Raw genomic sequence first — 12,292 nt, 5'->3', positions numbered from 1 at the left:
CGATAGAATATCAGTAACTAAAACAATGCTTTTAAAACAATGGAAGTTGAATTAAATACAGGACTTATTTTAATTGAAATTGTAAATAGAGTCTTTTTTTAAAAAAAATTCTTGATTTGGAAATTCTAATTTGATTATCCAGTAACAATAACTTAGCTCTGTATATCTGCTTAAGTGTCTTATTTTTCATAATGCCTTTACAACTTAACACTTGAAGTAACTGCTAGAGTTAGAAAATCACTATTATATCTTCCACAACAGAATCAAGAAGAAAACAGAAAATCTGAAAGACATAACTACTAACAAAATAGAATCATAATTAAAAAAAAAACAACAACAATTCACAACAAACAAAAGTCCTGGACCAGATGGTTTCATAGGTGAATTTTACTGAAAATTCAAAAGATTTAATCCTTCTCAAACTATTATAAAAAGTTGAAGAGGAGAAAAGGCTTCCTAGCTCATCTTATGAGGCCAGTATTACTTTGATTTCAAAACCAGACAAAGACATTACAAAAAATAATAAAAAATAATAAAAAATAAATAAATTATAGGGTAATATCCCTGATGAACATAGATGCAAAAGTCTTCAATAAAATATTAGCAAACTGAATCCAGCAATACCTTAAAAAGATATATACCATGATCAAGTGGGATTTATTCTGGGATGCAAGGTTAATTCAATATCCACAAATCAAGTAATATGATATACCACATATACGAAATGAAGGATAAAAATCATATGACCATATCAATAGAGGCAGAAAATGCATCTGACAAAGTCCATCATTCATCTAAGATTAAAACAAAAAACAAAAAAACAAACCTCTCAGCAAAGTCAGATTAGAGAGAATATATCTCAAAACAATATAGGCCATATGTGACAAACACGCAGTTAGTATAATACTCAATGGTGAAAAATTAAAAGTGTTTTCCTTAAGATCAGGAACAAGACAAGGATATCCACTTTCATCCTCAATTCAAAATAGTCCTATAAGTCCTAGCCATAACAATTAGACAAATAAAAGGCATACAAATAGAAAGGAAAGAAGTAAAAGTATCATTATTTGCAGATGACATGATACTATATATTTTACCAAAGAACTATTAAAACTGATAAATCAAATAAGTGAAGTAGTAGGATTCAAAATTAATATTAAGAAATTAGTTGCATTTTATTCACCAATAATGAGATACCATTTACAACTGCATAAAAAATACCTAGGAATAAATGTAACCAGGAGATAAAACATCTATGCTCAGAAAATTATAAAACACTGAAGAAAGAAATTCAAGAAGATATAAATAAATGGAAACATATACAATGCTCATGGAAAGGAAGAAATAAGCATTGTTTAAATGTTCATACAATCCAAAGTAGTGTATAGATTAAATTCAATACCAATCAAAATACCAATGGCATTTTTCACAGAACTAAAAGAAATAATCCTAAAATTGATATAAACCACAAAAAAATCCCATGCTACCTGACATCAAACTATACTATGACATTATACTGATCAAAACAGCATGGTACTGGCATAAAAACAGACATACAGATTAACAGGACAGAATAGAGAATTCATAAATAAATGACTATATGGTAAATTAATTTATGACACAGGAGGCAAGAACATACAATGGGGTAAAGACAGTCTCTTTAATAAATGGTGTTGGGAAAACTAAACAGACTGGTAGGCAGAGGTCGTTAGGGGTGATCAGGCTGGCAGGGGAGCAGTTAGGGGCATCAGGTTGGCAGGCAGAGGTGGTTAGGGGTGATCAGGCAGGTAGGCAGAGGCAGTTAGGGGTGATCAGGTTGGCAGGCAGAGATGGTTAGGGGCAATCAGGCTGGCAGGAGAGCAGTTAGGGGCATCAGGTCAGCAGGCAGAGGTGGTTAGGGGTGATCAGGCAGGTAGGCAAGTGGTTAGGAACCAGTGGTCCCGGATTGTGAGAGGGATATCCACAGGGATTGGGCCTAAATTGGCAGTTGGACATCCCCTGATGGGTTCTGGATTGGAGAGGGTGCAGGCCGGGCTGAGGGCCCCCCCCCCCCCCATGCACGAATTTCATGCACCAGGCCTCTAGTATACAATAATAAACTCAAAATGGATTAAAGACTTATATGTAAGATCAGGAACCACAAAACTCCTAGAAGCAAACATAGGCAGTAAACTCTTTGACACTGCTTTTAGTAATTCTTTTTTCTTTCCTTTCCTTTCCTTTCCTTTCCTTTCCTTTCCTTTCCTTTCCTTTCCTTTCCTTTCCTTTCCTTTCCTTTCCTTTCCTTTCCTTTTTTTCTTTTCTCTTTTCTTTACTTTTCTTTTCTTTCTTTCTTTTTTTTTAATGTATCCTCAGGCAAGGGCATCAACAGGAAAAAATAAACAAATGGGACTATATTAAACTAAAAAGTTTTTGCATGGCAAAGGAAACTATCAACAAAACAAAAAGACAACTTACTGAATGGGAGAAGATATTCACTAATCATACATTTAATAAAGGGTTAATATACAAATATATATGAACTCATAGAGCTTAACACCAAAAACAAACAAACAAACACAAAGAAACAAAAAAACACATCAAATAAATCCCAATAATCCAATTAAAAATGGACAGAGGACTGGAATAGACCTTTCTCCAAATAGGACATATAGATGGCCAACAGACATATAAAAAGAAGCTGCTCAATTTACTAATCATCACAGAAATGCAAATTAAAATTACAATGAGATATCACATCACAACTGTCACAATGGCTATCATCAATAAATTAAATAACAATAAACTTTGGCCAGGATGTGGAGAAAAGGGAACCCTTGTGCACTGCTTGTGGGATTGCAAATGGGTGAAGCCACTATGGAAAACAGGAGGGTCCTCAAAAAATTAAAAATGGAACTGCCATTAGAAATTCCATTTCTTAGTATTTATCTGAAGAAATTCAAAACACTAATTCTAAAAGATACATATATTACTATGTTCACTGTAGCATTATTTATAATAGCCAAGATATGGAAGCAACCTAAGTGTTCACTGATAAGATGATTGGATAAAGACTATATATATATATATATATATATATATATATATATACACACATACATACACACAGCATATATGTAATACATAATATATACAGCATATATGTAATACATAACAGAATATTATTCAGCAATAAAAAGGAATGCAATTTTACCATTAAAACAACATGGATGGACCTAGAGGGTATTATGCTCTCTGCAATAAGTCAGACAGAAAAATATATATATACCTTGATTTCACTTTTATGTAGAATCTAAAAACAAAATAAATAAACACAACAGAAACAGACTACTGGTACCAAGAATAAACTCATGAATAACTCAGTTCTGCTAGAGGGAAAAGAGTGGGTGGGCTGGGTGGAAAAGGTGAAGGGATTTAGAATTACAATTGGCAGTTATGAAACATGAGGATGTAAAGTACAGCATCGGGGAAATAGTCACTATTACTGTTGTACCTATATCTGGTGCCAGTTTGGGTACTATACTTATGGGGGGATCACTTAGTAAGGTATATAAATGTATAACCACTATGCTGTATACCTGAAACTAATATAATACTGAATGTCAACTGTAATTGAAGAATTAAAAAAACACACAAAGATTTCAAAAAAGAAAATCACTATATCTATTCTATTGATGAGCAAATCTGATATGTATTAGCATATTAAGTCATTTGTCAAAATCACATAAAAAATTAGTGGCAGAATAGAAACTGGGTTCAGACATTCTCGGGTTCTGCTATGCATCTATAGGACTTTTAGAAATAGTTCAAATTTAGATAGTTTTAGAAATAATTAAAATTCAAATGCCAGAGATAATGCTTTATCTTTTCTGATTTTTTTTTTTTTGAAAACACCTCCATACTATATGGCTAAAATATGAGTTCAACAATATAGGACCCAGCATTTTTAAAAAGTGTTAAATTGAACTACAATTCATATTTAATATATATTGAGGTGAACTATCGATGAGCAGGAGCATTCCAATGTTCACACCTGATTACATATACATTACCTGAAAAATTAAGTCTTCCTGTCCACATTCCTCTAACATGCCATATTATCAGTGAGATGTCAAAGGTTATTTTTTTTTTAAATCACCTAATACTACAACTCAGGAATTACCTGCCTTTTCAAGTCTCTCTGGTTTATTTATAACTAGAGGCCTAGTTCATGAAATTCATTCAAGGGTGTGTGTGTGTGTGTGTCCCTTAGCCTGGCCTGAACCTTCTCACAATCTTGTCTCCACAGGGGATGTCCAACTGCTGGTTTAGGCCCTGTCCCTTTTGCAATCCAGGACCATTGATTCCTAACCATTTGCCTGCCTGCCTGCTTCATCATCCCTAACCATTCCCCTGCTTGCCTGATCGCCTCCTAACCACTTGCCTGCCTGCCTGATCGCCCCCAACTGCCTCTGCCTGGCTTCGTCCAGAAGGTCGCCGGAAGGACGTCCAGAAGGTCGTTTGGTTGTCTGGTCTAATTAGCATATTATGCTTTTATCATTCTAGATAATTTCTCTCTCTTTACTCGCTCTCTTGTCTATGTTATGGGCATTGCTTGATGATCATTTATGAATTTGTACCTGGATTTTGGCTTCTCCTTTCTGCTGTGCCCACTGCCTTGATCACTTAAATACCTTTATTATTTCTAAAATCCTCACATCAGTTCCTCAGAGTCAGGTAGCAAGAGCACCATTCCCTGAACCATGCCAGCTCTACCTGCTCAAACACTGATACTCTCCCTGCATTTCCTGGGCACTAAGCCCCTTCCCGTGCCTCCCTCTTACTTCTGCCTCCCCCTTTTCCCTTAGCTCCTCCGCCTTAGCACCCTTTGCAGCTCAACTGTTCTCTACATCTGCAGAGGTAACCTACACCCACACCAACTGGCATGCAGCTTTAAAAAAGGCATATCCTGGCCTCCTCAGCATTTAGTTATTCCTAAAATGGGTGCACTCGCATCCTCCGCTGCTTCACCCTCCGTAAAGCGGCCAACTGGTTTCTCCACCACCAGGCAGCTGAACATTGTAGAAGGAAGTCACATAACCCTGGTAACTCATTAGACTGAAAATGCAGGCTGTTTAACCTCGTCATGAACTCAATACTGTGTAGCAACCTTTTTAGTTATCTTTAACCATTGTGTTTTTTTTTTCGTTTTTTTTTTTTTTTCTTTTTTTTTTTTCAGTGCATTCCCACACAAACCGCTGCAAATCTTCCTCAGTGGTGCTAAACTAAACCTCTCTCTCAGTCACTGATCACCTCACCTCCTACATTTACTGAAAAAGGCCAGATCACAAAATAAGAGTGAGTGCCCCTGCTCTCCTTGGCTACAGTTAGGGGTTTAAATGTACCCCCTAAACCTACACACACACACACACACACACACACACACACACACACATCTTGCCTCATCTTTTTTACTTCTTTCTAGTCTAGGAGGAAAGGTCCTCACTCATAAGACCCAAACCTTTTATCTACTGTGAAAATTAATAAACAGAAACCACATTTAATTGGGAGTTGGGAGTGTCTGTAGGGAGGGCTCTCACCCCTTAACAGAAGTATTTTCCATCTTCATCTGGGACATTTTTAAAAATTTATTTTTATTGAATTTTTATTGATTTTAGAGAGAAAGGGAGAGGGAAAGGGAAGAAGGGATACTGGTAGGTAGAGAGTTATTGTTCTACTTGTTTTTACATTCACTGGTCGATTCTAGCAAGTGCTCTGACTGGGATTGAACCCACTACACCTTGGTTGTTATCAGGACAATGTTCTAACCAACTGAGCTACCATGGCCAGGGATAAGACTTTTTTTTTTTTTTTTTTTTTTTTTTTTTATAAATTCTACGACTCCACCAGGAAGGGGGTTCTTCTCCGCACAACCATTCAGTTCAGGAAAGGGTGTTACAATTCAGCCAATGAAAAGCCATCACACTTCAAACTCCCAGTTTCGTCCAATGGGTTCTTTACCTCTGACCTCTCTCATTCATTCCTCTAGGAAACAAGTCTCCTCTCCTTTGTTCTTGGGACTTGCACTTGGCTGCAATGAGATGAAATGTCCCGAATGACAATTCTTTGTTGTTCCCCGATAAACCCATTTTGCTGGGAAAAGCCCTGGCTGTTTTCAGGCATCTTCAAACTACGGCCCGTGGGCCACATGCGGCCTGCAGAGGAGTCTGATTCGGCCCGCCAGGTTTTTTGGGCAGTGAGCGCAGCCGAGGTGTTACAGTAGGAATTAGTAGTTCATATAGTCCGGCCCTCCAGCTCTCTGAGGGACCGTGATCTGGCCCCCACTTTAAAAAGTTTGAGGACGCCTGGTTAAGGTAAGCAGCATGCGCTAGATCTCATCATTTTCTCCTTGCTTTGGAAGAAGCCTGGTATCTACTACATCTTAACATGTCCCCCCTCTGATAGCCATCCAAAGAAGTGGCCCTCAGCCTTATAAAGTTTCCTTATTCTTGGGCGATGAAGCACTATTTCCCTCTCCTGCCAGCAACAATAACTCAGTTCTGTATAGCTGCTTACCTTATTATTATTTTTTTCAAAATGCCTTTACTTCTTAATACTTTATTAACTGCTTGAGTTAGAGAATCATGATTACAGATCATAATATCTATTCTATTGACGAGTGAATTCAGTACTAGACTTCCCGAAAGCCTACCTTTGCTGTTCCCACTTCCTCATAAATTACTGACTCTTCTACCCCATGCCGACAAACTTTAGCCTTCACCACTTGTCTGAAACTTTTAGGTCTTTTCTTAGCCTGCCTTCTACTCTTACTTTTTCAGAAACACCCACCTTCTGTTTTCTGAGAGTCTTTGGCCCTGTGATCTTCCCTGGAAACTCCCTAAACGCCCCTGATCGCTCCACTCTCCTTTTATTTCATTTGTCTTCCTTTTACCCCCTCCCTGCCTCACCTTCCACCCATTCAATATAGGCACTCTATTAAAGCTCAGTAAATTCAATATAGGCACTCTATTAAAGCTCAATATTAAAGTTCAATAAAAGCTCTAATTAGGCTCCTGGGGGTTGCATCCTGCTCCTGCCACAGGCAGGATAAATGTGGGCAGGCTGTATGAGAAGCTCTGAAATTGTTCTGGGAAATAAATGAGATCAAGCATGTGAAACATGTAAAATGGTGCCCAGTAAATCAGTGCGCAATAATTATTAGTATTATGACCCTAATCAACACGGTCAAAGACTCATATTATCTAATCCCCAAATTTCTCCTCCTTCTGACCCTTCTTGTTAAATAATGTTATTCTCTTTATGAATCAGATTCATCGCATGAGTCACCTTTCCTCTTTCCTCTTCTCTCCTTAAGCAAATCTGTGGGCTGTCCTGTCATGTGTCTTTAATCAGTCGGCCTTAGTCAGCTCCAATATTATGATAACCTTCAAATGATCTTTCTCCCTCTACTCACCCTATCTCCAATACATACATTTCACTATGAGAGTAAATTTACCTACTGCGATTATACAATAATATGGTCACTCACTCCTTTGCTTAAAAACTTCAATAGTTCCCAACTGTTTCTAAAGTGCACCCCAATTCTTTGTTATATGATGATTAATTAATCCCCTCCATCAATTAACCCCTATTTATCCTCCAGTTCAGTTGCTTCTATCTCCTACGGAAACCACTCCAGGCATACCTGTACATTATTTCAAACCCACTCTGAACTTTTCTACCCAAACATTTTGTTCATGCTGTTCACTCTGTCTGGAATATTTTCCCATTACATTTCCTCTTGGCAAAATTCTATGCATAACTCAGGTTTAGGCCAGTCGGAAGAAAGCTTTTTCTCCTTTTAACTTATAAAATCCTTTGCATCTCTTGTGATATTTATCTATTTTCCCCACAGTTTCATTATATGAACCTATATGTCATCGCTATTGGAATGTAAGTTCTCCAGGACAAGAACTGTATCTTTTCTGCAGCCATTACAATGAACAGACACTCAGTAAGTGCTGAATGAGTTAACTTATAAATCAACCACTCTTTCAGAGATCCAGGCATAACTCTTGATTAGACTTGAGTTTATCAAGCAATATTTCTACCCACTTTTAAACATTTCCCATTGTAAGCCTACATTATGATAAAGTAGATGCCTCGTGTAGATTCAAATGAAGGATACCAATAATCGCCTAAAGAAATAAACTACTGATGTGAAACCACTGATATGTAAAATAGTAGGGTTCTTTCCAAAACATTTTAAAATCGTTCAAGTGTTTACATCATCCACTTTCTGCTAAGTTGCCTGTTTCCTTTTCTACGCTACAGCAGGCTTACAGATTTCTAATTTTCTTACATAACTTCTGCAGCAGATTCCAAGTGTTTGGTAACATTGTGTGCCTGACCTTGTGCTATCAAGAGCAACAGCTCCAAAAATGCTTTGGCCACATCGATTTTAATTTCAACATCGATTTGAAGCAACCGATGAAATCAGATCATTTCTTGGCCACATTAATTTGTTTTCATATATTGTTTTATAATCAGGTCGATGTCTTTCCTAAGTCAAAACAATATATTAAAATTATTTCTTTTTTGTTTGATGAGAAGGTACTTCTCGTGCAAGATTTCTTCCTTGCGATTTTTGTCAATCTTTGTAAATACGCGAAGGAGCAATGCGTTCCATAAGATACAGGGTATTCATAAATGGCAATAACTAAATCCGAGATGACATTTTTATAATCATGAAGCCAAGGTCTGTGTGGTGCATATAATCTAGAAACTCTGGTGCTGCTATAAGGCTCCTGATCAAACCTTAGTGGACTTTAGGGTTCATTGTTAGACATCATCAACATCATCCGAAACAACAAATATCAAAACAAAAAACAACAACAACAACAACAAAGGGCAAATGAATGGGAGGGTATATGGAAGGCAACTAGCATTTATTGAGAATCTGTGCTCATTTAAATAGATGTGAAAATGAAGAGTTAATTAACTTGAGCATTCAGCTAGTAAAAGGCTGACATGAAGTCAGCATCTGAAATGCCATTAAGTTGCCACCATAGAAAAGTTTTTAAAGATAAATACTATTCTTATCCATTGATAACACATATATACATTTTCTATTGGAAATAAGAGTCCTTTCTTTTGGTCTGAGATTTATAGTAAGATGAGTGTATACTAGTATATGTTAAATAAACTCCATACAGTCTTATAATGGGCTGTCTGAACCAAAGACATATACTGGACCAGAACAAACTACTTTGCTATTCTGAGACCACATGTGTGTGTGCATGCATGTGTGCAGTGGTAGAAGACAGTTATAGTTGCAGCAGAGGAAGGAAGTAGCTGGGATAAGGTATTAAGGGAAAGAGGAAGGTGGAGCGAAAAAAAAGATGGAAAACAACTTTTAAGCTGTATTATTAATCATATTTCTCTTATTAAGAAATTAATGCATAAAAATGGCAGGTAAGCCGTGTTTATAATGTTAAAAAACAAAAACAAAAAAACCACCCATATAGTATATCTTAAAGAATAATTATAAAACCTTATAATGAATTGTCTTTGCCCTAATTGGTTTGGCTCAGTGGATAGAGCGTCGACCTGTGGACTGAAAGGTCCCAGGTTCTAACCTGGTCAAGGGCATGTACCTGGGTTGCAGGCACATCCCCAGTAGGAGGTGTGCAAGAGGCAGCTGATTGATGTTTCTCCCTCATCGATGTTTCTAAATCTCTCTCTTCCTTCCTCTCTGTAAAAAATCAATAAAATATATATTTTTAAAAGAATTTGTCTTAGAAAGTAGAACAGTGATATTCAGAATAGGCTCATATTAACAGGAATAAGAAATTTCTAGTTAGATACATCTCTTCAGTAACAGCAAAATAAATATGCTGGTTTCATTTAAGACCAAAACAAAACAAAACAAAACAAAAAAAACAACAACCTAATAAGATCAACTTAATTAAAACATTTCCTCCGTTATTAATTAGGCTTCTCATATATATTAGAAGATTGCTGAATACACTCTCATGAAGATAGAAATTATATAATCATTTTTTCCAGAGAAACACTTCTTTTTTTTATAAATATATTTTTTTAATTAATTTTTTACAGAGAGGAAGGGAGAAGGATAGAGAGCTAGAAACGTTAATGAGAGAGAAACATCGACCAGCTGCCTCCTGCACAACCCCCACCGAGGATGTGCCCGCAAACAATGTACATGCCCTTGACCGGAATCGAATCCGGGACCTGTCAGTCCGCAGACCGACGCTCTACCACTGAGCCAAACCGGCTTCGGCGAGAAACACTTCTTTAATTCTGATGGTGGCTCTCACTTTTAAAACTGTGTGTGGGCTTATTTCAGTAAACTCTATCTGACTAGCCTTCCTGGACTCTTGAATGGCTCACAGGGTGCATTTATTCAGATTCTAAAACCCTGAAGAGCTGCCAGAGAGGACAGAGGAGACCGCTGCTGACAGCGAGTCAAGGTTAAGGGCCTGGACAGCTGGGGATGCATCTCTCAGGGTTCCCTTCCTCACCCCACTGACGGCTTCGATTTCACTAACCGGTTCCAACACTTCCAATATAGAAAATGAGATTCATAACAGTCACCGCAAAGACTGAGTCATGGTTTCAAATCAAACAACTAGTAATTATAACTTATGGTATGTGAAGGCACAGTTATATAGATATTCATGCAGAGGCTGTCTTTTTATAAAGAAAATTTCTTATAACAATTGTGACTTACTTCTCCATAAAAAAAAAAAAAGGTTAAAAATAAATTCTTTGAGACAACTTACATAATTGTTCCCCAACTTTCTGGGCCAGCGAAAATCCATCATTTTGCCAGATGGAATCTCAGTCCGTGATCACTGCCAAAGAGTAAGTGCTCGAGCACATTTTCCTGGAATGGGACTCCCCGGGCATGACTTTCTCCAAATCTCCCTCGGGAGCCAGATAATGGTGTTTCTGTTCTCATAAAACAAGTTATGTCCCGTACAACAGCTGCTGCCACACCTGACATCAGCTGCCTTAAACTGTCCCAGTGACTTTTCACCCTCTTAATGCTATTTTCTGGCAGAGGAGAAGCAGGCTTCAGTGGGCTTCCTTAGAGAAATGTCAGAATTGTTTAGTGTGATATGGTAACTGACTGGCTGTTTCCGTATCCATAAAACAGGAAATAAGCTTTATATTTCTGAGACATGAAATAGTAAGCATGAGCACAAAATCAATATCAACACATTGTCTGGTAGAATTGATTTACTTCAACACAAGGCTGAAAGCTTTGCTTTAAAGCAACCCAATATTAGAATAAGTGAAAACATATTTAAAAGCAAAATAAAAGGAAGCAGTGATTGTGCGATCAATAGGTCACAATAAAAAAACAAAACAAAAAACAAACAAACAAACAAACAAACAAAAACACATCAGGGGATTAAAAATGGCAGCAGAGTAAGTGGATGCTGCAGGGACATGCCCCCAAGGAACAAACTGGAATTACTACTAAAATACAGAAAAACTTCCTGAATGATCAGTGGAATAACTTGCAGGAAAGAACCCTGATACCTGAGGACCAAAAGTGGAGATCAAACAGAGACTCAAAGTTCACATTCCAATCCCCATGTGTACCTTATCTCACCTGGGAAAAGGGACTGCAGTGTGATTAAATTATGGATTTCGTGATGAGGAGATTATCCGTGATTACCCCAGCCCACCCAATGCTATCGCTATCACAAGTGTCCCAATAAGAAGGAAGCCAGAAGGTCTAAGACAGGAGATGGGCAGTGGAAGCAGAGCTGTTGTGATGCACTTTGAATATGGAGCAAGAGACTAGGACCCATCAAATACAGGCAGACCTGGAAACTGGGTCAGATTAAGGAAAGGGGGGTTTCCCTGGAGCAGACATCCTGATTTTAGTCCTATAAGTCCCCTTTCGGACATTTGACCTCCAGAACTGTAAGACAATAAATGGTTTGTTTTCTGAAGAAAAAAGAAAATCTCAGTAGCAATGCCTTGAAGTGTCAATATAACTAGTGGGTTTTAAGTTATATGAATTTCCCAAAAAAATCCTTAAAAATCCAATCTTTGAGCCCAGCCGTTGTGGCTCAGTGGTTGAGCATCAACCCATGGACCAAGAGGCCACCAGTTAGATTCCTGCTCCAGGCACATGCCTGGGTTTCGGGCTCGATCCCCAATGAGGGACATGCAGAAGGCAGCCAATCAATGATTCCCTCTCATCATTGATGTTTCTATCTCTCTCTCTCCCTTTCCCTTCCTCTCAGAAAACAAAAATATATATTTTTAAAAA

General features: G+C 37.6%; 1 protein-coding gene across 4 annotated transcripts in view; it reads right to left on the bottom strand.

Moving 5' to 3' along the window:
* FAM13A (family with sequence similarity 13 member A) overlaps positions 1-12,292 on the bottom strand; it is a 233,136-nt gene that overhangs the window by 92,615 nt on the left and 128,229 nt on the right. For 2 of the 4 annotated variants that reach the window (XM_036453731.2, XM_036453808.2), the window contains one exon: positions 8,162-8,170. The exons of the other annotated variants lie outside the window; for them this stretch is intronic. In XM_036453731.2, coding sequence (XP_036309624.1) covers positions 8,162-8,170 — 9 coding nt within the window. The remainder of the gene's footprint in view (positions 1-8,161; positions 8,171-12,292) is intronic. 4 annotated transcript variants of the gene reach the window in all.

Source organism: Pipistrellus kuhlii, unplaced genomic scaffold (assembly GCF_014108245.1).
Source record: "Pipistrellus kuhlii isolate mPipKuh1 unplaced genomic scaffold, mPipKuh1.p scaffold_m20_p_1, whole genome shotgun sequence".
In the NCBI taxonomy this organism is placed as follows: domain Eukaryota; kingdom Metazoa; phylum Chordata; class Mammalia; order Chiroptera; family Vespertilionidae; genus Pipistrellus; species Pipistrellus kuhlii.
Note: the sequence above shows the minus strand (reverse complement) of the source record. Positions and strands in the feature narration are given on the sequence as shown.